Source organism: Diplotaxodon limnothrissa, linkage group LG7 (genome assembly GCF_057381915.1).
Source record: "Diplotaxodon limnothrissa isolate DT_005_m linkage group LG7, D_limnothrissa_male_GT1.1, whole genome shotgun sequence".
Lineage (NCBI taxonomy): Eukaryota > Metazoa > Chordata > Actinopteri > Cichliformes > Cichlidae > Diplotaxodon > Diplotaxodon limnothrissa.
This window is the reverse complement of record NC_140602.1, coordinates 68,803,891-68,830,899: the sequence shown is the minus strand read 5'-3', so window position 1 is coordinate 68,830,899 and position 27,009 is coordinate 68,803,891. Positions and strand designations below refer to the sequence as shown.

The window sequence follows — 27,009 nt, the reverse complement described above, 5'->3', positions numbered from 1 at the left end:
CTGAAGTGTCATTCGATGGCCGAATGGAGTTTCTACATAAATTGGAGTGCCTGCGATAATTGTGAAATACTGGGCTCAGTTACATCTCTAGATGCAGTTCAAAATGTACATCACCCAAATATTTAATGAGCTGCAGAGTTAGTGGCTTTTAACATTCGGGCATAGACTTGTTGCTTGCAAACACATGAATGTCATTAGCTCTAAAGAGCAACCTCAACCCAAGTGTTCAGCTATTCTTTCAACCTGACAGAAGACGAGAGAAACTGCAGGAGAGCTTTCACACTTTATTTTAGATAAATACAGGAGATCCTTGTTGCACTGTAGAGCTGTGGAGGAGGAAGAAATATGAGGAACAGGTTTTAACCATCAAGAAATGCCATGTTGTAATAGCCAAAAACCAGTGACCCACCATGTCAGTCTGAAGCTGACCAATGGAAATTTGGCCAAGGGTCAGAAGATGGATGCTTTACATGACCCCAGTGAGGTCCATGGTAATACCACCAGTAGTCGTTCCACGTAGGATTCATGTGGTAGTTGTAGTAGCCACTGTAAGGGTCGACATATCTCTGAGGATGGCGCGGCCTTGATGGGCGTTCCAGTCCATCTGGCTCTGGAAATGCAGAGTCCCGACCAGGGCGGCCTTCATCACGATGATGATGCTCGTTGGGGTGCGGCCTTGTATGAGGCGGCACATAAACCTGCGGTCTTTGGTGACCCAAATCAGCTTCCTCAGGCCTGTGTCGATGTCCGCTGTGATGTTCCTGGCGGCGTGGAGAACCTCGTGAAAAGGGAACAGATAAGCTGAACTGGTAGCCCAGCTTGGAAGCGTCATGGCCATGGCGTCTGCCGGGATTATTAAAACTGTTGTCAATAATAAAGCCGCTTGGTCTGTACCGAGGAGGATTAGCACCATCACGAGACTGAGCAAAAGGAATCCTCAGGCTCAAGTCAAAGCTCCTGGGCTTGGCCACAAGGTGGTTTCTGTGTGCTCGAGGCTGGAGCGGATACGTTTCCATGGGTCTGTGGGCGGGAATATTGGAGCGTGGCTGATACAGTCTCGGGGATTGGACTTGGACCTGATCGTGCACATTAGGGTTGATCTTTGGATCTGTCGGCCGCAGAGCCCTCATGTACTGGAAAGGACGAGGACTTCCATACACATCGTGTTCCTCTCTTCCACCCTGCCACGCTCTAGGCTGCACAGGACTTGTGGCTGAGAGAGAACATGGGTAAGAATACAGATTAAACCAAGCTAAAAAAAAAAAAAAAAAACACATCTACAGTTTTTCAGTATACTGATGCACATTTATCTTAACAGGAGGAAAGTGACTTAAATTTGACAGAGGTCTTCTCTGAGTGGACCAAAATTTGTTTCCTAATCTGTAAGGCGGCAAGAAACGCAGATGATTGCAGCTAAAGAAACCTTTTTGCACAGACCCTGCCTCCCCTTTTTTAAATTCTTTATCTTCTTCACATCTATTTAGTACACGGGGATCTGCCAGGCCTGGGAGCCGCTGCCAGTACCCTTTGCGGTCCCCAAACCGCAGCTCAACTGGCCAAGCCATTCACCTTTACCTACTAAAACACTGTCAACCCTAAAATGACAACGTGGGCCAAGCAAGTGAAATTTGCTTCTAGAATCAGTCATTTCAGTTTCTTCCCGAAAGCATTTACATAAACAGATATTTCCCTGTGTTTAAAACTTTACAAAGGGTTAGTTTTCAGTGCCATGAAGAGGATTTAGCTGTTTGTTACCATCTTTTCATTCAGTTGCAGTTTGGACTAGTGCGAGGCTCTCCACTTTTTGGTTTGGACCAGTCCTCAATTTACCATTTTCAGGTGGGCCAACATGCAGCCGTTTGTCTGCTGACAGGTATCAAACTGATGGAGCATAACCCCAGTGCTAGCCTCCCTACACTGGCTTCCTTACAGGATCCAAGTTGTGTTTTTACATCATGAAAACGACCAAACCCCTTCTTTTAGATGTGTTCTTGATCCAACACAGCTGATTCAAATGGTTCAATTACCTCCTCAACATGCCTTGAAGTTCTCCAGAGGCCTGGTAATGAACTAATCACTTGATTCAGATGTGTTGACACAGGGTGAGATCTAAAACCTGCAGGACACTGGCCCTCGAGGCCTGGAGTTGGACACCCCTGCCTCTAAATACTGGATCTGCACAAACACTGGAACATCTTACGTTTCTAAAAGACACAGCTTTAATGGACTGACTTTCAGCACATGTTGACCCAAACATCAAATTTTACAGCTTTGGTCACTGTTGCTGCAGATGTTTATCTTATTGTATCATTTTATATTTTTATTTTATTATTCTAAAAATTTTTATTATTGTTGTGCATTTTACACTTTAGTCTGTAAAGCACTTTGTTGGAAATGTGCTGCATACAAAACACCAAGAACCTTAACACCAGTCACCTTCAACTGGCGTTTTAGATGTTGTCAAGCCAGTTTAGATGAAGAAAACCTGGCTTTTTGGTTTGGTCTGGAATACTTTGTCCCACCACTGGATCTAATCAGCATTTCCAGTTTAACGTTGCTCTAGCATCAGAAACATTCAATTCTTTAGAGTCTTCTGGTGACATTTCTCAGTGTCTGATACATTTTATCCACTTCAATTCTCTGCTTCCAAAGCAAACCAAATTTAACCTGCTGATTTGGACATGACAGAACTTTAGCCCATTGGCTGCGTTGTCCTTACAAAGGTAGACTGCAGACCCATTTAGTGGCATTAACAGTCAGCTTTCAAAGACTTGTAATGTATTAATTATGTGCTCTAGAATATTAGCTGTTTCCAAGGTTGTTTTGTCTCCTGTTTAGTACCCACTGAAGGCCTTCATACTTTCCCCAATAATCTTGAATCTAAAGAATGATTAAGTGTTTTCTAAAGAGATGCTCCAGGTTCTGCGTGCAGGCATGACTTTGCTGGACTCTTCAGGTAAGGCAGTAAGTTGTTATAGTTTTTTTTAACTGTGGAGCAGGTTGTTTCAGCACAGGCTGAAAATGTTATTTGCTACAGGCTTTGGACAAAATTCATAACAACAAGATGCAAGTAAGGCTCACCTCCTGGAAAAGCTGAGGAGTAGTCCACATCACTCAAAACATAAAGCAGTAAAAACCTGTCAAACAGCACAAATACAGTAAAGATAAAACCAGACAAAGGTCCACATTTGAGTACAGGAAGTGTAGATCATGAAAGCACATTTAAACGTGGTACCTTGCAATGAGGAACCGAACAGCCATGACTGCTGCAGCTGCACTCGCTGTGTCCTCACAAACCCTCCAACCAGACTGTGCATGCAGTGGTGCCCTGTCAGCTACTCCAGCCAAACACCAGTGTGCTTCTGAGTCAAGTGTTCAGGACATGCTGCTGTCTTTATAGGTCCTTCCTACTGCAGGTGTTTCCAATTAGCCTGTTTTAATGAGAAGTTGAACTGAGGTACCCAACAGGTCAACTTCCCTCCCCCATACACGTGTGAGGGAGAGAGAAGAAATTAGTGGCTATATTTAGCAACCTGAGGAATTTGTTTAGGACAGCAACACAGAATTACAAAATCTTTCATTTGAATATCTTCCCGTTACAGGATTGAAGGAGACAACGTAGTTATTTTTTCCTGCTATTTTCCCACCCACGCTCCAGTAGGTGGCAGTAATGTGGCTTTAAGTTGGTTTACCAGCTGCCATTAGGCTTCAAAGAAGAAGAGCCTTCACGCTATGGACTTTATTATTTCTTAGCCCAGTACAGTACCTTTATTTATCCAGGTAAAAACATCTAATTAAGATTAAAAATCCAATTTCAAACAGAGACGTGGCATCGTGGCAGAAAGAGTATTTATATTATATTTCTTTGTATTTATAGCATTTTCAAAAATGTTACCCCACGAGTTCAGATGGTACGAATCATTGACACTGAATCTCCCACATGGTTTTGTTTGGTCAGCATTACAAACGCCGAGCGTTCCCTCTGCACTGGGTCACAGGGTCGACCTCCTGATGCTCTCGTCCACTCAGTGCTGCTTGATGTTGTGACATAAACATAAAAAAATCACAAAGAAAGAACAATACAGTATCCTCAACTGCACCAAAGAGTAAAACAGTGAAATGTGGATTATTAAACATTAGGTCTCTCTCCTCCAAGTCCCTGTTAGTACATGAGTTAATAATTGATCAACAAATCGATTTACTCTGCCTGACAGAAACCTGGTTGCAGCGGGATGATTATGTTAGTTTAAATGAATCAACACCCCCGAGTCATTCTAACTACCAGAAACCTCGAAGCACAGGCTGAGGGGGAGGTGTGGCAGCAATTTTCCACACCAGCTTATTAATCAACCAAAGACCCAGACAGACTTTTAATTCATTTGAAAGCCTGATGCTTAGCCTCGTCCACCCCAGCTGTAAAACTCAGAAACCAGTCTGACTTGTTATCATCTATCGTCCACCTGGGCCTTACACAGAGTTTTCTGTGTAGTTTCTGTGTAGCCTAAAGCAGATAACTTGTAAGTTGGAGAGGAAATGGCGCAGCACAAATTTAGAAGATCATCATTTAGCCTGGAGAAACTGTTTGTTGCTTTATGAGAAAGCCCTCTGTAAAGCCAGAACATCTTACTATTCATCACTGATTGAAGAAAATAAGAACAACCCCAGGTTTCTCTTCAGCAGAGTAGCCAGGCTGACAAAAAGTCAGAGCTCTTTTGAGCAGTGTTGGTCAAGTTTCTTGAAAAAGTAATCAGTAACTAATTACTGATTACTTCCCCCCAAAAGTAATCCCGTTACTTTACGGATTACTTATTTTCAAAAGTAATTAATTACTTAGTTACTTAGTTACTTTTTAAAAACACGAATTACAACCTGAATAGGTGATAAAGCGAGAGAATTTTCAGCCCAATTCTACTTTTTCTGCATAATCCATCATACAAAATGTAAACAAATGGAAAAGTCTGTTTTTAAAACTTGTTTTATCAATTTTAATCTTTTAACTTTATGCATCAAGCAAAAATGAAATTATATGCTACATTCTCTGACTGGAAGAAATTTGTTTAACATTTAAACCTATTTTCTGCACATTCCAGCACATAAAATAAAATATTTTTTTGTGTTTACACACAAATAGATGCAAGTGAAACACAGCAGAAAATAAATAAAATCAAAGACTAGCGGTCCTGTTGCTCTAGGAGTGGGGCAGGCAGAGGTTTGCCCTGGTGCAGGTGTGCCGCAGCGGTCAGTTGAAGAATCCGCGAGTTTCTCTGTGAATTTCCCATTACGTCGTTGCGCACTTGGTGCTTGCTCGTAAGTTTAGGGTTTTTTTCGCTGTAGAAAGAAGTTTTCTTCCCACGCTGAACGAACGCTAATGTTTTTGTCACTTTTTATGGAACCAAACTCAAAGTAAGGTCAGTACTTCCATGCTTTAAATGCACACAGCTGTTGTCACGAACGTCACATTCGCTTACGTCACTGTCATGAGACATTCTCGCAAAAAATCACAGTTTTAGTAATGCAGCATTCCTATGGGAAAGTAACTGTAATCTAATTACCGTTTTTGCAATAGTAATCCCTTACTTTACTCGTTAGTTGAAAAAAGTAATCGGATTACAGTAATGTGTTTGTTGAGCCAACTATCCCTTTAACGTTAACAAGTAATGACTTCATTAACATCTTCACAAATAAAATTTTAACAATTAGAGAAAAAATTACCCATAATCATCCCACAGATTCAACATTTAGAGTCTTTTTCTCCAATTGATATTTCTGAGTTAGCTAATTATAGGCCAATCTACAACCTTCCTTTCATATCAAAAATCCTTGAAAGAGTAGTTGTCAAGCAGCTAACTGATCATCTGCAGAGGTTTATTTGAAGAGTTTCCGTCAGGTTTCAGAGCTCATCACAGCACAGAAACAGCTTTAGTGAAGGTTACAAATGATCTTCTTATGGCCTCTGACAGTGGACTCATCTCTGTGCTTGTCCTGCTAGACCTCAGTGCAGCGTTCGATACTGTCGACCATAATATCCTATTAGAGCGATTGGAACATGCTGTAGGTATTACAGGTACTGCACTGCAGTGGTTTGTATCATATCTATCTAATAGACTCCAGTTTGTGCATGTAAATGGAGAGTCCTCTTCACACACTGAGGTTAATTATGGAGTTCCACAGGGTTCAGTGCTAGGACCAATTCTGTTTACACTATACATGCTTCCCTTAGGCAGCATCATTAGAAGACATAGCATACATTTACACTGCTATGCAGATGACACCCAGCTCTATCTGTCCATGAAGCCAGATAACACACACCAATGAGTTAAACTGCAGGAATGTCTTAAAGACAAAGACCTGGATGGCTGCTAATTTTTTGCTTCTTAATTCAGATCAAACAGGTTATTGTACTCTGCCCTGAAAATCTTAGAAATATGGTATCTAACCAGATTCTTACTCTGGATGGCATTACCTTGGCCTCCAGTAACACTGAGGAACCTTGGTGTCATTTTAGAAATATCCTGTCTCAGAGTGACGCTGAAAAACTAGTTCATGCATTTATTATTTCTACACTGGACGACTGTAATTCATTATTATTATGAAGTCCTAAAAACTCCCTGAAAAGCCTTCAGCTGATCCAAAATGCTGCAGCAAGAGTCCTGACAGGGACTAGAAAGAGAGCAGATTTCTCTTTTGTTGGCTTCCCTTCATTGGCTTAAATAAATAATCAGGCCCCATCTTATCTTAATGACCTTGTAATACCATATCACCCTATTAGAGCGCTTCGCTCTCGCTCTGCAGGCCTACTTGTTGTTCCTAGAGTATTTAAAAGTAGAATGGGAGGCAGAGCCTTCAGTTTTCAGGCCCCTCTTCTGTGGAACCAGCTTCCAGTTTGGATTCAGGAGACAGACACCATCTCTACTTTCAAGATTAGGCTTCAAACTTTCCTTTTTGCTAAAGCATATAGTTAGGGCTGGACCAGGTGACCCTGAATCCTCAGTTATGCTGCAATAGATGTAGACTGCTGGGGGATTCCCATGATGCATTGGTTGATAGTTCTTCACTCACTATGTGTTAATACACCTCCTTGAATCATACTTGTCATTAATCTCTGTCTCTCTTCCACAGCATGTCTTTATCCTGTCATCCTTCTATTCTTATCTTACCAGTTATAAAAGTAAGTGAGGGAGTTGGAAATGAGGACCCATTCCAGCTGTAATAAGGCACTCTGGCATCCACACCCAACACCAATATAGAATCACTATTTAAACACAGAAACAGCAGGCCCTGATGTAAGATCAAACACTGCATTTCTTACTACAGAGGTGACAACATTCCCGGCAAAGCAACCTGCTGGTGGTCAAATATCTTTGTAGAAGGCAATATACAGAAGTACGATAAAATGTTAAAGATTTCTAAAACTATTATTGGACATTTTAGAAAATATAAGTGAATACCAAGTTATTTTTGCCCTAAAGGGACTCGAGATGTATGAGTAAAAGTATAAAAATATAAATGACATCAGATGCAAGAAGGAAATTGTGTATTTATTTGCATGGTGAGTTACAGTCTTGGCAGAAATGCGCTCCAAAAGTAAAATAACCTTTGTGCACAGATTGAACAGAGTTGACACTGAGTTAGTTCCTGTGTAAAGCCTGTTGCAGAGTTGGTGCCATATTTAAGGTAGGCCATTCTGATCCATCCAGGGTTGAACGTGATTGAGGCTTAAGACCATCTACCTCAAAGGTTTGTTGCCGAGTCGGTGCCAAATTGAAGACAGGCCAGTCTGATCCACCAAGGGCTGGAATTGATTGTTGCTTAAGATAACCTGATTCATGAGTCTGTTGCTGAATTGGTGCTAAGTTTAAAGCAGGCCATTCTGATCCACCAAGTGTTGAACGTGATTGAGGCTTAAGACCAGCTGCCTCAAAGGTTTGTTGCCGAGTCTGTGCCAAATTGAAGACAGGCCATTCTGATCCACCAAAGGCTGGAATTGATTGTGGTTTAAGATAACCCGACTCATGAGTCTGTTGCTGTGTTGCTGAGTTTAAGGCAGGCCATTCTGATCCAGCTATTGCTGAACTGGACTGTGGCTTAACACGACCTGGCTCAAAGGTTCGTTGCCGAGGTGGTGCCAAGTTTAAGGCAGGCCATTCTGATCCAGCAAGGGTTGAGCTTGATTGTTGCTTAAGATAACCTGATTCATGAGTCTGTTGCTGAATTGGTGCTAAGTTTAAAGCAGGCCATTCTGATCCACCAAGTGTTGAACGTGATTGAGGCTTAAGACCAGCTGCCTCAAAGGTTTGTTGCCGAGTCTGTGCCAAATTGAAGACAGGCCATTCTGATCCACCAAAGGCTGGAATTGATTGTGGTTTAAGATAACCCGACTCATGAGTCTGTTGCTGTGTTGCTGAGTTTAAGGCAGGCCATTCTGATCCAGCTATTGCTGAACTTGCTTGAGGCTTAAGATGACCTGCCTCAAAGGATTGTTGCCGGGGTGGTGCCAAGTTTAAGGCAGGCCATTCCAATCCACCAAGGGTTGAGCTTGATTGAGGCTTTAGACCATCTGCCTCGAAGGATTGTTGCCGGGGTGGTGCTGAATCGAAGACAGGCCATTCTGATCCAGCTATTGCTGAACTTGCTTGAGGCTTAAGATGACCTGCCTCAAAGGATTGTTGCCGGGGTGGTGCCAAGTTTAAGGCAGGCCATTCCGATCCACCAAGGGTTGAGCTTGATTGAGGCTTAAGACCATCTGCCTCAAAGGATTGTTGCCGGGGTGGTGCCGAATTGAAGACAGGCCATTCTGATCCAGCTATTGCTGAACTTGCTTGAGGCTTAAGATGACCTGCCTCAAAGGATTGTTGCCGGGGTGGTGCCAAGTTCAAGGCAGGCCATTCTGATCCACCAAGGGTTGAAATTGATTGAGGTCTAAGATAACCTGGTTCATGTGTCTGTTGCTGTGTTGCTGCAGAGTTAAAGAAAGGCCATTCTGATCCAGTTATTGGTGAACTTGACTGGGGCTTAACACGACTTGGCTCAAAAGTCTGTTGTGGTGTTGTTTCAAAGTTGAAGAAAGGCCTTTCTGTTTCATGCAGAGTGGAGCTTTGTGGTTTAACATGAACTGGCTCATAAGTCTGCTCCTGTGTTTGAAAATGTAGAAAAGGTCTTTCTGATCCAGTAAGAGTTGAACTTGATTGTGTTTCGATGGAATATGGTTTATAAGCCGGTTCCTGTGTTTCTGAGTAACTACTACCAGCAGAGTTTAAGAAAGGTTGCCTTGATTGTGGCATTTCCTGCTTTATGTTACCGTAATTGACAAACTCTGTGTTCTCTGGATTTTCTTGATTTACTGAACTGTCAACATAGCTGGTCATTGGGATATTGGGATATTGAGAGACAGATGAAGAGGGAACAGATAAGTCGATTTGAAAGCCTGGTTTAGAGACAGGAGCGGTATCATTTCCACCATCATGTCCTTCACTGGCCAAATCTCCCCCTTCATGTCTGACCGAAAGATCAAAATATGGAATGCTCAGACTAAATTCGTAGCTTTTGGGTTTGGGTGACAGATGTTTCTTCTGTGGTGGAGGCTGGGGTAGAACAGTCTCCTTTGGCCATTTGGTGGCAACATTAGATCGTGGCTGCAAGGGGTTTGCAGGCTTGAGGTTTGAGGCTTTTTGGTACACTATGGGATGGTTTTGTTTACAGATATGGAAAGGGGCCATCATTAAACGTCCCTGCTTTTCCAATGTTTTGTCCTGGGCACTGATGTAGTAGAAAGGATGACAATTCTCATAGTTGTAGGCTTCTTCCTCTCCTTCACTTTGCCACACTCCCGGTTGCACAAAATGTCTGGCTATGAAAGAAAACAGGTGAAGGTTAAGTTACAAATTACATTGTAAAATTTGGACATTAAGACTATATTTTCCAAACCAACACCTCTAGAACCTCAACAGCATATTTCTGCAGGAATCTATCATAAGAGCATAATTCATTTGATCTATTTAGCTTCATAATTGGTGATTAGCAGCACAGAAACAGCTTGCTAATGCACAGAGCTACATTACCGTTTTTTCAAATGAGGTTTCTCTGGGAGGAACAAGAACAAAGCAGAGATGTGCCATAAAGAATAAACCGGCCTGACAGTTGGCTTAAACAAGGTTCTTGTTTAGTTCCCTGTGCGACATTTTAAGCAGCGTAACATGAAGCACAGGACAACTCATATTTAATAGTGTGGAGCATTTAGACCCTGTAACTCCATAACATTAAAATACTGCAGATATACTCTACACAGTCCTGTTTCAATGTACATGGTCTTGAAACAGGACTGTGAATAAAGCTTACTTTTAATTAAATTTTTTTTTTTACTTACACTGGTATTTAACTGACAATATTTAATCATTTATTAGATTCAGATTGTAAAAATTACATTTCAGGACTGAAGAAGAGTGCCATCTCGAGTCCCCTTTATAGATTCTCCATTTGCTGTATAGCAAAACAATATTGCAATAAAGGAAAGAGTAAAACAGTTACATGTGGATTTTTGTATTAGTTCCCTCAGCAGGAGGTGAGTCAGGCTTACCTCTTGGAAAAGCTGAGGAGTAGTTCACCTCACTCAACAAACAGACCAGCAATAATCTGTTAAACAGTTACAAATACACAGTCAAGGTAGACTCAAGTAAATAAAATGGACCTAATAAAACCCATTTGGTTTCATATTTAATGTGTTACCTTGTAATTAGGAAGCCAGCAGCCATGACTGCTGCAGTCGCTGTGTCCTCACAGCTGCGAGCGCTGAGCTGGACTGTGCAGCACAGCTGCCCTGTCAGCCGTGGATCCAGAAAGCCCAACTTCCAGCTCCTCCAACCAAACACCCACGAGACTCAAAGTCTAGCATCCAAGCCACGCGGCTGTCTGTGTGTGTCTTTTCTATCTTCCTAATGAAAAGTTGGGCTGAAGCAAACTCTGCCTCACACAGGTGCAAACACTTGATGTGATTGGCCTGGCTGAGACGTTAGAATGATTGAATCTATGCCCCAGAGGGGATGTGGACAACAAGAACACATTTGATTTTAACTTCTACAGTACAGCGCTGTATTGTTTTCCTTTTACAGTTTTATGCACTTATACACATTTTGACATGAAATAAAAGACTAATAATAAAAGTCTTGCATTGAGCTCAAGCACCAACATAAAATAAATCTGCCACATTAAAGGCAAATTTATCAGAGGTATGAAATATATGTTTTTTATGTTAAGAAAGCAAACAAAAAAAGACTTGAGATACTTTAAGATTAAATAGCTGAATTGTTCTTGGGGTGAGGCAACACTACATGACTGAATGTGCTGTTTAGCCTTCAACCACAAACTGAAGCTAATTTACCTGCCTGGTCAACGACACACTACAAGAACCTGAAAGTATCACCACAACCAGATTTGGCTGTGGAAATTCATGAACAGCTGAAGGAGGATGAGTCGGTCTGTCATCTGTGGCCAAGCCAGGAAATAAACATGTAAACGCTCCAACATACACACAGTGAACTTGGGTGCTTTTATTTTGACGTTACTGAGAAAATCATGAGAGAAATAAATGAACACTGAACAGAAAATGGTAAAGGGACAGAACACATTTACAGTGTGCGTTAATCAGCTTGACATGTTTGAATACAGCTCTAAAAGCTTTCAAGCTATGTTCAAAAGGTTGATGAAAGATGAATAAAATTTTAATATCCGATTCAAACTCTAGAGTAGACTGTTTTTCCTCTTTTTTGTACAGAGGAGGGAGAGTGGATACACTGACAAAGGATGTCAAAAATAGAGCTGCCAGGCAATAAAGAGGAAGACCTCAAAGATGATTCATGGATGTAATTAAGGAGGACAAGCAGAGGGTGGAGTGAAAGAGAAGGATGCTGGGATAGGAGGAGGCGGCAGACGATCCACTCTGGCTAAAGAATAAGATGCACTGGGATTTAACCCAGTGAGCTCAAGTTCACACAGACTCACCAAAATGTGATAACAGAAAATGTTTTATTTATTTATTTATTTAAAAAAAAAAGCAACTTCACCCGATCTGATGATTTTCTTTGTGTGGTTGGTGTGAAAAACCAACAAACCCCCACCATGGACACAGCTGCAGGAATGTAAAACTGACCTACAAATCAGTCAAGCATAAAACAGGCATCTAACACATGAGCCAGTGTTTATCTACACAACAGACAACTTTAAAAATAAAAGAAACTCCAACGACAGCCATAAAATTTTATTTTTCACCAATAATGGAACTCCCAAAGAGCTGTTTGCTGAAAATGTGGCATCTCTCATGGCATCTAGTGGCGGTACATCTAGCTATGAAAAATTATCATATTTGTCCATATCCAAGGGATGACTTGAAGTAAGGCTAGGGCCACATGTACACAGGTATTTTTGAAAACGCAGATTTTTCTGTGCATTTGCACCTTTCGTCCACACGTAAAACTGAAAACAGATTTTTAAAAACTCCTGCCAGGGTGGAGAATCTCAAATACTCAGTTTTTGCGTTTACGTGTGGATGAGGAAAACTGATATTTAGCCACGGAACGTCACAGGTGTGCGCTTTGTTCGACGCGACGCTGTGCGCCATGTTATTGTTTACATGAGATGAATTTCTACAATGGCGGATAGAGACAAAATACTGTTGCTGTTAATCTGACTATCTGCAGTTCTTACACAGTTACTGTCCGTCCGTTTAGAAAGACAGACATCAGAGGGAACTTCGGACGTGGCCTCTACAGTCAACACAGCTGCTTCCACAATCCTAACGTGGTTTTGAATAAATTTACTTTATATTGTTCATTCCTAGTTGCAAGTCTACACCAACCAAAATACTTTTAACATTTGAAATGCTGAAGGCATTTGAAAAGTAACAAATTTGTCTGCCTTTCCAAGAAAACAAAACCTTTTTGGAAGTACTTTAGTCTTTCCGTCCCAGGCTTCTGATTTGCCAACATTTCATTTTTAGCGTTTACATGTGGACAAGTTTTTTTTTTTTTGTTTTTTTTTTAAACGAAAACCTCCATTTTTACCCGTACACAAGTGTGGGGCTGCTCAAGCTCTTGCCAGTTCTAGGCCAATCAGCATTTTGCCCATTGCCTCTAACAGGGCTGAAACTGGTACCTGAGCAGACTACCACTTACAGTTTTGTGCTACATCCAGTCACTTTAATTTTCAAATCTGATTTGGAGGAAAACGCAAGGTTCTTGAATGATATGCTAGTAGTGGTGTGGCAGGCGTTAAAAGCTTGAGAGCCTGCAGAATTAAGTTTTAGATCATTAGGGCGATCGTGGCTCAAGAGTTGGGAGTTCGCCTTGTAATCGGAAGGTTGCCGGTTCGAGCCCCGGCTTGGACAGTCTCGGTCATTGTGTCCTTGGGCAAGACACTTCACCCATTGCCTACTGGTGGTGGTCAGAGGGCCCGGTGGCGCCAGTGTCTGGCAGCCTCGCCTCTGTCAGTGCACCCCAGGGTGGCTGTGGCTACAATGTAGCTGCCATTACCAGTGTGTGGGTGAATGACTGGATATGTAAAGCGCTTTGGGGTCCTTAGGGACTAGTAAAGTGCTATATAAATACAGGCCATTTTAGATCAGGCACACTCAAACTTAACAGCCTCAATTTTAGGGGCTCGTCTAGAGGCAACATGTTGGTGAATACTATAATCTGAGAATTACATATTTTGCTTAAAGGGATTTAGCCAAGGCCAGCCAATCTGGACTGGGTGCAGCAGAACGTCTTCTTTCAGCAACTGCCAAACCTCAGTGCTCCACTGCATTTGATAAAGGGTCAGGAGGGGACAGGTCTCATTTAACCCTTAGAAGAATCATCTTACCTAAATCTTTGTCATTATTCACCAGGGAGAAAACGTTAAACATTCAAGTCATCCTCTGCAGCCAAGAACTGTCCTGGAGAACAAGTTTAAGATGTGAGAAACTATTCAATAGTCTGCCAAAACTGACAGTTTGGGTGGCTAATCTCGTGTCTTGGCAGGCAGCGATCCCAGCTTGAGACGCCTCAGAGCAGGAATTCGACTGAAGTGTCATTCGATGGCCGAATGGAGTTTTAACATAAATTGGAGTGCCTGCGATAATTGTGAAATACTGGGCTCAGTTACATCTCTAGATGCAGTTCAAAATGTACATCACCCAAATATTTAATGAGCTGCAGAGTCAGTGGCTTTTAACATTCGGGCATAGACTTGTTGCTTGCAAACACATGAATGTCATTAGCTCTAAAGAGCAACCTCAACCCAAATGTTCAGCTATTCTTTCAACCTGACAGAAGACGAGAGAAACTGCAGGAGAGCTTTCACACTTTATTTTAGATAAATACAGGAGATCCTTGTTGCACTGTAGAGCTGTGAAGGAGGAAGAAATATGAGGAACAGGTTTTAACCATCAAGAAATGCCATGTTGTAATATCCAAAAACCAGTGACCCACCTGAGCCCTGCGAGTTTGGCTCGTCTCTTCCATCCATGTCAGTCTGAAGCTGACCGATGGAAATTTGGCCAAGGGTCAGAAGATGGATGCTTTACATGACCCCAGTGAGGTCCATGGTAATACCACCAGTAGTCGTTCCACGTAGGATTCATGTGGGAGTTGTAGTAGCCACTGTAAGGGTCGACATATCTCTGAGGATGGCGCGGCCTTGATGGGCGTTCCAGTCCATCTGGCGCCGGAAATGCAGAGACCTGACCAGGGCGGCCTTCGTCACGATGATGATGCTCGTTGGGGTGCGGCCTTGTATGAACCGGCACATAAACTTGCGGTCTTTGGTGACCCAAATCAGCTTCCTCAGGCCTGTGTCGATGTCCGCTGTGATGTTCCTGGCGGCGTGGAGAACCTCGTGAAAAGGGAACAGATAAGCTGAACTGGTAGCCCAGCTTGGAAGCGTCATGGCCATGGCGTCTGCCGGGATTATTAAAACTGTTGTCAATAATAAAGCCGCTTGGTCTGTACCGAGGAGGATTAGCACCATCACGAGACTGAGCAAAAGGAATCCTCAGGCTCAAGTCAAAGCTCCTGGGCTTGGCCACAAGGTGGTTTCTGTGTGCTCGAGGCTGGAGCGGATACGTTTCCATGGGTCTGTGGGCGGGAATATTGGAGCGTGGCTGATACAATCTCGGGGATTGGACTTGGACCTGATCGTGCACATTAGGGTTGATCTTTGGATCTGTCGGCCGCAGAGCCCTCATGTACTGGAAAGGACGAGGACTTCCATACACATTGTGTTCCTCTCTTCCACCCTGCCACGCTCTAGGCTGCACAGGACTTGTGGCTGAGAGAGAACATGGGTAAGAATACAGATTAAACCAAGCTAAAAAAAAAAAAACACAACTACAGTTTCAGTATACTGATGCAGATTCATCTTAACAGGAGGAAAGTGACTTAAATTTGAGAGGTCTTCTCTGAGTGGACCAAAATTTGTTTCCTAATCTGTAAGGCGGCAAGAAACGCAGATGATTGCAGCTAAAGAAACTTTTGCACAGACCTACAATTACTCTTTTAGGAGCCTCTCTGGGGAATGTTGGGGTTCAGAAACTTCTTTTACACGTTTAACTACAGTCTGCTTTTAACGTCACTTTAATTGGACAAAGTATCAGAATTCGAAGAGCGAGCCCAAGCCTCCTAACACACGCTTTCTGGTCCTTATCCACATGTTCTGCCAGTTACAAGCTGTTCATTCCCTTACACATGCCCCACCCTGCCTCCCCCTTTTTAAATTCTTTATCTTCTTCACATCTATTTAGTACACAGGGGATCTGCCAGGCCTGGGAGCCGCTGCCAGTACCCTTTGAGGCCTTCCCCAAACCGCAGCTCAACTGGCCAAGCCATTCACCTTTACCTACTAAAACACTGTCAACCCTAAAATGACGACGTGGGCCCAGCAAGTGAAATTTTATTCTAGAATCAGTCATTTCAGTTTCTTCCTGAAAGTATTTACATAAACAGATATTTCCCTGTGTTTAAAACTTTACAAAGGGTTAGTTTTCAGTGCCATGAAGAGCATTTAGCCGTTTGTTACCATCTTTTCATTCAGTTGCAGTTTGGACTAGTGCGAGGCTCTCCACTTTTTGGTTTGGACCAGTCCTCAATTTACCATTTTCAGGTGGGCCAACATGCAGCCGTTTGTCTGCTGACAGGTATCAAACTGATGGAGCATAACCCCAGTGCTAGCCTCCCTACACTGGCTTCCTTACAGGATTCAAGTTGTGTTTTTACATCATGAAAACAACCAAACCCCTCCTTACCCATATGAGCTTCTATTCAGGCTCCTGAAAGTATGAGGTTAAGTTAAAAACCAGTGTTAATTATTCCATGGTCTAACTTAAATTTTGTTGTGACAGAGCCTTCTGTGGCAGGCCCCCCTCCCTCTAAATCAGGCGTGGGGAACTCCAGGCCTCGAGGGCTGGTGTCCTGCAGGTTCTAGATGTGTCCTTGATCCAACACAGCTGATTCAAACGGTTAAATTACCTCCTCAGCATGCCTTGAAGTTCTCCAGAGGCCTGGTAATGAACTAATCACTTGATTCAGATGTGTTGACCCAGGGTGAAATCTAAAACCTGCAGGACACTGCCCCCCCCCCCCCGAGGCCTGGAGTTGGACACCCCTGCCTCCAAATACTGGATCTGCACAAACAGTGGAACATCTTACGTTTCTAAAAGACACAGCTTTAATGGCCTCACTTCCAGCACATGTTGACCCAAACAATTTTTACAGCTTTGGTCACTGTTGCTGCAGATGTTTGTGTTATTGCATTTTTGTATTTATTTTATTATTCTAAAAATTTTTATTATTGTTGTGCATTTTACACTTTAGTCTGTAAAGCACTTTGTTGGAAATGTGCTGCATACAAAACACCAAGAACCTTAACACCAGTCACCTTCAACTGGCGTTTTAGATGTTGTCAAGCCAGTTTAGATGAAGAAAACCTGGCTTTTTGGTTTGGTCTGGAATACTTTGTCCCACCACTGGATCTAATCAGCATTTCCAGTTTAACGTTGCTCTAGCATCAGAAACATTCAATTCTTTAGAGTCTTCTGGTGACATTTCTCAGTGTCTGATACATTTTATCCACTTCAATTCTCTGCTTCCAAAGCAAACCAAATTTAACCTGCTGATTTGGACATGACAGAACTTTAGCCCATTGGCTGCGTTGTCCTTACAAAGGTAGACTGCAGACCCATTTAGTGGCATTAACAGTCAGCTTTCAAAGACTTGTAATGTATTAATTATGTGCTCTAGAATATTAGCTGTTTCCAAGGTTGTTTTGTCTCCTGTTTAGTACCCACTGAAGGCCTTCATACTTTCCCCAATAATCTTGAATCTAAAGAATGATTAAGTGTTTTCTAAAGAGATGCTCCAGGTTCTGCGTGCAGGCATGACTTTGCTGGACTCTTCAGGTAAGGCAGTAAGTTGTTATAGTTTTTTTTAACTGTGGAGCAGGTTGTTTCAGCACAGGCTGAAAATGTTATTTGCTACAGGCTTTGGACAAAATTCATAACAACAAGATGCAAGTAAGGCTCACCTCCTGGAAAAGCTGAGGAGTAGTCCACATCACTCAAAACATAAAGCAGTAAAAACCTGTCAAACAGCACAAATACAGTAAAGATAAAACCAGACAAAGGTCCACATTTGAGTACAGGAAGTGTAGATCATGAAAGCACATTTAAACGTGGTACCTTGCAATGAGGAACCGAACAGCCATGACTGCTGCAGCTGCACTCGCTGTGTCCTCACAAACCCTCCAACCAGACTGTGCATGCAGTGGTGCCCTGTCAGCTACTCCAGCCAAACACCAGTGTGCTTCTGAGTCAAGTGTTCAGGACATGCTGCTGTCTTTATAGGTCCTTCCTACTGCAGGTGTTTCCAATTAGCCTGTTTTAATGAGAAGTTGAACTGAGGTACCCAACAGGTCAACTTCCCTCCCCCATACACGTGTGAGGGAGAGAGAAGAAATTAGTGGCTATATTTAGCAACCTGAGGAATTTGTTTAGGACAGCAACACAGAATTACAAAATCTTTCATTTGAATATCTTCCCGTTACAGGATTGAAGGAGACAACGTAGTTATTTTTTCCTGCTATTTTCCCACCCACGCTCCAGTAGGTGGCAGTAATGTGGCTTTAAGTTGGTTTACCAGCTGCCATTAGGCTTCAAAGAAGAAGAGCCTTCACGCTATGGACTTTATTATTTCTTAGCCCAGTACAGTACCTTTATTTATCCAGGTAAAAACATCTAATTAAGATTAAAAATCCAATTTCAAACAGAGACGTGGCATCGTGGCAGAAAGAGTATTTATATTATATTTCTTTGTATTTATAGCATTTTCAAAAATGTTACCCCACGAGTTCAGATGGTACGAATCATTGACACTGAATCTCCCACATGGTTTTGTTTGGTCAGCATTACAAACGCCGAGCGTTCCCTCTGCACTGGGTCACAGGGTCGACCTCCTGATGCTCTCGTCCACTCAGTGCTGCTTGATGTTGTGACATAAACATAAAAAAATCACAAAGAAAGAACAATACAGTATCCTCAACTGCACCAAAGAGTAAAACAGTGAAATGTGGATTATTAAACATTAGGTCTCTCTCCTCCAAGTCCCTGTTAGTACATGAGTTAATAATTGATCAACAAATCGATTTACTCTGCCTGACAGAAACCTGGTTGCAGCGGGATGATTATGTTAGTTTAAATGAATCAACACCCCCGAGTCATTCTAACTACCAGAAACCTCGAAGCACAGGCTGAGGGGGAGGTGTGGCAGCAATTTTCCACACCAGCTTATTAATCAACCAAAGACCCAGACAGACTTTTAATTCATTTGAAAGCCTGATGCTTAGCCTCGTCCACCCCAGCTGTAAAACTCAGAAACCAGTCTGACTTGTTATCATCTATCGTCCACCTGGGCCTTACACAGAGTTTTCTGTGTAGTTTCTGTGTAGCCTAAAGCAGATAACTTGTAAGTTGGAGAGGAAATGGCGCAGCACAAATTTAGAAGATCATCATTTAGCCTGGAGAAACTGTTTGTTGCTTTATGAGAAAGCCCTCTGTAAAGCCAGAACATCTTACTATTCATCACTGATTGAAGAAAATAAGAACAACCCCAGGTTTCTCTTCAGCAGAGTAGCCAGGCTGACAAAAAGTCAGAGCTCTTTTGAGCAGTGTTGGTCAAGTTTCTTGAAAAAGTAATCAGTAACTAATTACTGATTACTTCCCCCCAAAAGTAATCCCGTTACTTTACGGATTACTTATTTTCAAAAGTAATTAATTACTTAGTTACTTAGTTACTTTTTAAAAACACGAATTACAACCTGAATAGGTGATAAAGCGAGAGAATTTTCAGCCCAATTCTACTTTTTCTGCATAATCCATCATACAAAATGTAAACAAATGGAAAAGTTCCTTTTTAAAATTTGTTTTATTAGTTTTAATCTTTTAACTTTATGCATCAAGCAAAAATGTAATTAAATGCAACATTCTCTGACTGGAAGAAATTTGTTTAACATTTAAACCTATTTTCTGCACATTCCAGTATTTATTTATTGTCATTGTCAAGAACAATCAATTTCATTGTTCTTGACAATGACAATAAATAAATACTACTATAAAATAAAATATTTTTTTGTGTTTACACACAAATAGATGCAAGTGAAACACAGCAGAAAATATATAAAATCAAAGACTAGCGGTCCTGTTGCTCTAGGAGTGGGGCAGGCGGAGATTTGCCCTGGTGCAGGTGTGCCGCAGCGGTCAGTTGAAGAATCCGCGAGTTTCTCTGTGAATTTCCCATTACGTCGTTGCGCACTTGGTGCTTGCTCGTAAGTTTAGGGTTTTTTTCGCTGTAGAAAGAAGTTTTCTTCCCACGCCGGACGAACGCTAATGTTTTTGTCAGTTTTTATGGAATCAAACTCAAAATAAGGTCAGTACTTCCACGCTTTAAATGCACACAGCTGTTGTCACGAACATCACACCTGCTTACGTCACTGTCATGAGACATTCTCGCAAAAAACTCACGGTTTTAGTAATGCAGCATTCCTACGGGAAAGTAACTGTAATCTAATTACCGTTTTTGCAATAGTAATCCCTTACTTTACTCGTTACTTGAAAAAAGTAATCGGATTACAGTAACGCGTTTGTTGAGCTAACTATCCCTTTAACGTTAACAAGTAATGACTTCATTAACATCTTCACAAATAAAATTTTAAGAATTAGAGAAAAAATTACCCATAATCATCTCACAGATGCAACATTTAGAGTCTTTTCTCCAATTGATATTTCTGAGTTAGCTAATTATAGGCCAATCTCCAACCTTCCTTTCATATCAAACATCCTTGAAAGAGTAGTTGTCAAACAGCTAACAGATCATCTGCAGAGGAATGGTTTATTTGAAGAGTTTCAGTCAGGTTTCAGAGCCCATCACAGCACAGAAACAGCTTTAGTGAAGGTTACAAATGATCTTCTTATGGCCTCTGACAGTGGACTCATCTCTGTGCTTGTCCTGCTAGACCTCAGTGCAGCATTCGATACTGTCGACCATAATATCCTATTAGAGCGATTAGAACATGCTGTAGGTATTACAGGTACTGCACTGCAGTGGTTTGTATCATATCTATCTAATAGACTCCAGTTTGTTCATGTAAATGGAGAGTCCTCTTCACACACTGAGGTTAATTATGGAGTTCCACAGGGTTCAGTGCTAGGACCAATTCTGTTTACACTATACATGCTTCCCTTAGACAGTATCATTAGAAGACATAGCATACATTTACACTGCTATGCTGATGACACCCAGCTCTATCTGTCCATGAAGCCAGATAACACACACCAATGAGTTAAACTGCAGGAATGTGTTAAAGACATAAAGACCTGGATGGCTGCTAACTTTCTGCTTCTTAATTCAGATCAAACTGAGGTTATTGTACTCGGCCCTGAAAAGCTTAGAAATATGGTATCTAACCAGATTCCTACTCTGGATGGCATTACCTTGGCCTCCAGTAACACTGAGTAACCTTGGTGTCATTTTTGACCAGGACATGTCCTTCAATGCACATATTAAACAAATATGTAGGACTGCCTTCATTCATTTGTGCAACATCTCTAAAGTTAGAAATATCCTGTCTCAGAGTGACGCTGAAAAACTAGTTCATGCATTTATTACTTCCAGGCTGGACGACTGTAATTCATTATTATCAGAATGTCCAAAAAACTCCCTGAAAAGCCTTCAGCTGATCCAAAATGCTGCAGCAAGAGTCCTGACAGGGACTAGAAAGAGAGAGCAGATTTCTCCTGTTTTGGCTTCCCTTCATTGGCTTAAATAATCAGGCCCCATGATTACAAAGTTAAGAAAAATTCTGCTTAGTTTCAACATTTCACAAGTCAAACTCAAAGTCTCAAAGCAGAGACTTCTGATTGTCTTAATACTGCTCTTATCTGGTGATGTTCAACCTAGACCAGGCCCTGAGCTGCAATGCAGTCAAACACCATCTGAATTTAAATCCTCACCTCGGCTGAAGATTATTCATCTTAATGTGTGCAGTTTGATACCCAGGATGGATATGATCACAATTTGGGATAAATTAAGTTTCTTCCTGTTAAAAGGGAGTTTTTCTTTCCTATATGAATAAAGTTGAATTGAATCAAATTCCCTCAGTATGAAAATCAACTTTTGTTATCCCTCTACTAAAAGTGGGCGACCCAGCAGTTTTTACTAATTATAGACCAATATCTAATCTGTCCTGTGCCACAGTTCTTGAAGCTCGTGTGTGCGAGCAGTTAGTTTCTACACACCAATGCCGTTTTATCTGATCAATCAGGCTTTAGAGGAAGAAAATAAATAAATCACAGTACCATCACAGCTGCAGTGAAAGTGGCAAATAATATTACTGTTGCACTTGATAAGAAACAACACTGTGCGTCCCTTTCTATTAATTTGTCAAACGTATTAGACACTGTTGATCATTGTATTTTAAAACTTAGACTCCTCCAGTCAGGACTCAGAGCAGTGGCATGGTTCTCAAACTGTCTCAGTGATATGTCTCAGTGCATTAAATCTGATGGTCTGAATTTGTTACAGTGCACAACGGAGTGCCACAGCGCTCACCTTCAAACCACATGTAGAGAATCTCGTGAAAAATCTGAAGTTAAAACAGATTTTATTTTCAAAATAAGTTGTTTTTCTTACAATATAAAGAATCTGCTTTTAAATGCAACATTTTTGCCTGTGCTGGGTTATGGAGATATCCTATACATGAATGCTTCTGCTCAATGTCTTCGAATGGTTGATAGTGAAGCATACTTCACTGAGGTTCATCACTAACCGTAAATCTCAGACTCAACACTGAGTTATACTCTCGGGTAGGATGGCCTGCTTCGGCAAGTCGGAGGAACTCTCATTTATACAGTTTTATATAACAGACATTTAACACCCTTGGCTTGGAACAAACTGCAGAACGACTGGAAAAACACTGAATTATTTCATAAAGCACTTAAGTGCTAACTAAGAATCCCTGAGGCCAAGTCCATAACATGCAATTGCTTCAATTAGATTGTCATTTTAACTGAATTTTTGTATTTTCCTTTGATTTTTAAATTTTTTTTCTATCTTAATTTTATTCTTTTCATTTAATTTTGCATTTGTGTTGTTGCCGTCTGTGTTTAACAGTAATTTCTGTAACTGTGACTTGTAACTTGCTGCTGCCCATCCATGGAAAAGGTTTTTAATCTCAATGGGATCTTCCTGGTTAAATAAAGGTTAGAAAGAAGTAGTAAAATTTAGACATTAAAAATCTATTTTCAACACGTCTCTAGAATCTCAACAATCTAATTTGAATTAATGGACTTCATAATTCATGATTAGCAGCACAGAAACAGTTCCCGACTGCACCCAAGTGTTGTTACGGTGTTTTGCAAATGACAACAAAGGAGCGTCGTGACGAATAAACCGGCCTGACAGTTGGCTTAAAGAAGGCTCGTCTAGTTCCCTGTGAAACAATTTAAGCAGCATAAGATGAAGCACAGGACAACTCATTTTATACCAACTGCATTTCATATAGTGTGGAGACAGCATCTAGATCCAGTACACAAGAACTCCATAGCGTGAGAATGCTGCAAACATACCCTGAACACTGTCCTGTTTTAAGACCACATACATTTGAAAAGTTAATAGCATATATTTCTTATTAGACTCAGATTGTAAAAATTACATTTCAGGACTGAAGAAGAGTGCCACCTCGAGACCCCTTTATAGACATTCCCCTGCATTTGCAAATTGTTATGGCTCTTTGTTGATTTGTGCAGGGTTGGAAAAAAAAAAGAAACAGGACATAGGTCAGATTTCTTATGGAGATTTCTTACATCACTATACATATTAAAGCACACTTTAATAACCGCGGTTTGGTTGAGAGCTGCTAGAATATTCTAGAATTTTAGAGCCATCTTGTGCCTGTAAGTCTGCAGATGAAGCCAACGTGAATGAAGCAGTGCAGTTTCCCTAAAACACCACCCTGAATTGTCAGTGCTGTGTATCAGATCGTAGGCCTAGTGTTTGGTCTCACTTTAATTAGGGGAGCTGGTAAATTGTTGCTAACGAATCAAAGCTTAACAGGGTTTAATTTGCAGGACTCTTCAGTTATAGTAACACAGGTATTTTAACAAAGGCCCATTCTCTTGTTTACAAGAAGAGTTTTAGCCCCATTTCCAAACAGCAGGAGGTGAGTCAGGCTTACCTCTTGGAAAAGCTGAGGAGTAGTTCACCTCACTCAACAAACAGACCAGCAATAATCTGTTAAACAGTTACAAATACACAGTCAAGGTAGACCCAGACAAACATAGACTCAAGTAAATAAAATGGACCTAATAAAACCCATTTGGTTTCATATTTAATGTGTTACCTTGCAATTAGGAAGCCAGCAGCCATGACTGCTGCAGTCGCTGTGTCCTCACAGCTGCGAGCGCTGAGCTGGACTGTGCAGCACAGCTGCCCTGTCAGCCGTGGATCCAGAAAGCCCAACTTCCAGCTCCTCCAACCAAACACCCACGAGACTCAAAGAAAGATAAGAAAGACAGGACAGGAGAGGAAGAAGAGATGTTATCATTAACCTCTGCTCAGTGGGATTTGATCAACTGCAAATGTAAAGCCTCGTGGTTTTCAATGAGATACCGATCTGTACATGTGACATCGTGTTTCTTCATACTGTGAAACGTGCGGAAAAACAAACTGTCAGTGTAGAGGATGGAATAGTACAACTCATAAAACACCTGCTGACATCTTGTTAAATTCGGTTGTGTAAATCCACAAAGAGCAGTAAACCTCAGAGCAGCAGTAGCCCAGATCAGCTGATCACAGCCTGTACACAAAGAACATCTTATTTTTCTTTCATTTTCCTTCTTTAACTCGTTTTCTACTTGGCTCAAAAGTCTATTGCAGTGTGGTTTCACAGTTGAAGAAAGGCCTTCTGTTTCATGCAGAGTGGGACTTTGTGGTTTTACATGACCTGGCTCATGAGTCTGCTCCTGTGTTTCGGAGGCACTAGTTCAAGAAGGGTTGCCTTGATCCAATCATATCTGTACTGATGAAGAGGGAACAGATAAGTCGGTTTGACCTGGTTTGGGGACAGCAGGAGCATTTCTCCAGTGCCTTCAACACCATTCTTCCCTCGGTTCTGAAGGACAAGCTGGAGAACTCTGGAGTGGACCATCACCTCACTACCTGGATCCTGGACTACCTCACCGACCGACCACAGTATGTGAGGACTCAGGGCTGTGTGTCGGACAGGGTCGTCTGCAGTACGGGGGCCCCACAGGGAACGGTTCTGGCTCCGTTCCTCTTCACCATCTACACTGCAGACTTCTCCCACAATTCCACCCAGTGCTTCCTGCAGAAGTTCTCTGATGACTCTGCAATAGTCGGCCTCATCACTGATGGGGACGACAAGGAGTACAGAGGACTGACTCAAGACTTTGTGGACTGGTGCCAGCTGAACTACCTCCAGATCAACGCCAGTAAAACCAAGGAACTGGTGGTAGACTTCTGCAGGCACAAGCATTCTCCACTGCAACCACTGAACATCCAGGGTATGGACATTGAGGCTGTGGACAGCTACAGGTACCTTGGTGTTCATCTGAACAACAGACTGGACTGGACTCATAACTCAGACGCCCTCTACAGGAAAGGGCAGAGCAGGCTGTACCTGCTGCGGAGACTCAGGTCGTTTGGGGTGGAGGGCCCACTCCTGAAGACCTTCTATGACTCTGTGGTGGCTTCTGCTATCTTTTATGGTGTGGTCTGCTGGGGCGGCAGCATCTCTGCTGGGGACAGGAAGAGACTGAACAGGGTGATCCGAAGGGCCAGCTCTGTTCTAGGATGCCCTCTGGACCCAGTGGAGGTGGTGAGTGACAGGAGAATGGCGGCTAAGCTGTCATCCCTGTTGGACAACATCTCCCACCCCATGCAGCAGACTGTGACAGCACTGAGCAGCTCCTTCAGTGGGAGACTGCGGCACCCACAGTGTGGGACGGAGAGATTTCGCAGGTCTTTCCTCCCCACTGCTGTCAGACTCCATAATAAAGACTTTAACTGATCAAGCACACACATCCATACATATGCAATAATACTAAGTGCAATAATCCTTTCTGTCATCGTTGTATTTTTACTCAGTTGTATATAGCATTCGTATTCTATTTTTATCTTATTGTATATTTTTATTCTATTTTATTCTACTGTATATAGTATATTATTTTATTCTATTCTGTACAGCTGTGTACTGTATTTATTCTTATTGTATTCTAATTTTTGCGTCATAACTTTTGCACTGTCCACTTCCTGCTGTGACAAAACAAATTTCCCACGTGTGGGACTAATAAAGGTTATCTTATCTTATCTTATCATTTCCACCATCACGTCCTTCACTGGACAAATCCCCCTCGTCATTTCTGACCAAAAGATCAAAATAAGGAATTCTCAGACCAAATTCATAGCTTTTGGGCTTTGGGGATTGATATTTCTTCTGTGGTGGAGGCTGGAGTAGAACAGTCTCATTTGGCCATTTGGTGGCAACATTAGATCGTGGCTGCAGTTAGAACAAAACAGTCAAGCTAAACAACTTTATTGATCTACAGTCCAAAACCAACATGAAAGAAGTGAACAGTAGTGAATGGAAGTTTTTCCTAAGTTCATTGTTAATTTGTTTGCTTTATAGCAGCTATAATCCTCTATAGCAAGAGATGAAAAATAATATTTATGGATGCTGTGGCCTTCAAGAGCAATCATGAGGGGAAATGTGTATAAAAGTCTTGCCATTCTCTTCTCTCTGCATTTAAAAGCTTCTCTGACACTGAGACACACCCACACACTGGTGGGAGGAGCCTCTTGTACCACTGAGGTTCAGATGTCATCAGCTTAATAAAATACTGTTTCAGTTGTTGGCTGAGATGTGGAAACCTTTGAAACAACCCATTGTAGACTACTGGCGTCAGTGCACCAAGCCATAAGAGCCCCACTGCTTTTTTTTTTTTGATGTTCCAGGTAGATCTCACATTCTGGAGAAACCTGCTGCTCTCTGCAAAACAGAGCACCAACATACAATTCAATTTCTGCTCACCAGTTCCTTCAAACACATGTTTTAGGCGATTGCTCTTGCAGAGCACGTACCTGTCACCTAGTGGACGTTCATTGTGCCAGTGCACTGCTGCATTTTTCTAGTCTGTTGCACATTTCCTTTATGCTGTGATGCGTCACTGCTGTGCTTCAACCTCTTTAAAGAAACTTATTTGAATAATGATGGACTTTGTGTTTTGTGCATTGCTATTGACTTTTGCAAACCTTGGAGGTTCAGCTTTTAACAAAACCCTCAAACACATCTTTACAGATGTTCTGCCACTCCCCCTACCATCAGCCCCACTGTCAGCCAGCACAGAATACTTGAAGTAGAACCATTTTACAGTTCTTCCACAATGATGCACTGGATTAAGGAGTAGCAATATTAAAA

At 41.8% G+C, this 27,009-nt stretch overlaps 2 protein-coding genes across 3 annotated transcripts; both read right to left on the bottom strand.

Annotated features, from left to right (window-relative positions):
• Positions 1-271: 271 nt before the first annotated feature.
• Positions 272-4,087, bottom strand: LOC146629710 (uncharacterized). Of its 2 annotated transcripts, XM_085358817.1 has the most exons (5): positions 3,896-4,087; positions 3,236-3,431; positions 3,082-3,137; positions 410-1,213; positions 272-326 (listed from the first exon to the last, which is right to left on the bottom strand). In XM_085358817.1, the coding sequence occupies exons 2-4, from the start codon at positions 3,259-3,261 to the stop codon at positions 414-416; spliced, it is 882 nt and encodes a 293-aa protein (XP_085214943.1). In that variant the 5' UTR covers positions 3,262-3,431; positions 3,896-4,087; the 3' UTR covers positions 272-326; positions 410-413. The 2 variants fall into 2 exon arrangements, with proteins under 2 accessions (XP_085214943.1, XP_085214944.1); XM_085358818.1 differs by lacking the exon at positions 3,896-4,087 and having other exon boundaries at positions 3,236-3,823.
• A 10,410-nt stretch (positions 4,088-14,497) lies between these two features.
• Positions 14,498-18,553, bottom strand: LOC146629709 (uncharacterized). The gene is made up of 4 exons (XM_085358816.1): positions 18,362-18,553; positions 17,702-17,897; positions 17,548-17,603; positions 14,498-15,297 (listed from the first exon to the last, which is right to left on the bottom strand). Exons 2-4 carry the CDS (start codon positions 17,725-17,727, stop codon positions 14,498-14,500), a joined length of 882 nt encoding a protein of 293 aa, XP_085214942.1. The 5' UTR covers positions 17,728-17,897; positions 18,362-18,553.
• Positions 18,554-27,009: the final 8,456 nt, after the last annotated feature.

What these genes read in the sequence shown, in the direction of transcription:
- LOC146629709 (XM_085358816.1), bottom strand. Translation starts at nt 17,727, where the DNA reads ATGGCTGTTCGGTTCCTCATTGCAAG. An exon ending in GTTCGGTTCCTCATTGCAAG is followed by an intron (nt 17,604 to 17,701) that starts GTACCACGTTTA and finishes GCTGTTTGACAG; the next exon opens with GTTTTTACTGCTTTATGTTT. An exon ending in CTCCTCAGCTTTTCCAGGAG is followed by an intron (nt 15,298 to 17,547) that starts GTGAGCCTTACT and finishes GTTCTCTCTCAG; the next exon opens with CCACAAGTCCTGTGCAGCCT.
- LOC146629710 (XM_085358817.1), bottom strand. Translation starts at nt 3,261, where the DNA reads ATGGCTGTTCGGTTCCTCATTGCAAG. An exon ending in GTTCGGTTCCTCATTGCAAG is followed by an intron (nt 3,138 to 3,235) that starts GTACCACGTTTA and finishes GCTGTTTGACAG; the next exon opens with GTTTTTACTGCTTTATGTTT. An exon ending in CTCCTCAGCTTTTCCAGGAG is followed by an intron (nt 1,214 to 3,081) that starts GTGAGCCTTACT and finishes GTTCTCTCTCAG; the next exon opens with CCACAAGTCCTGTGCAGCCT.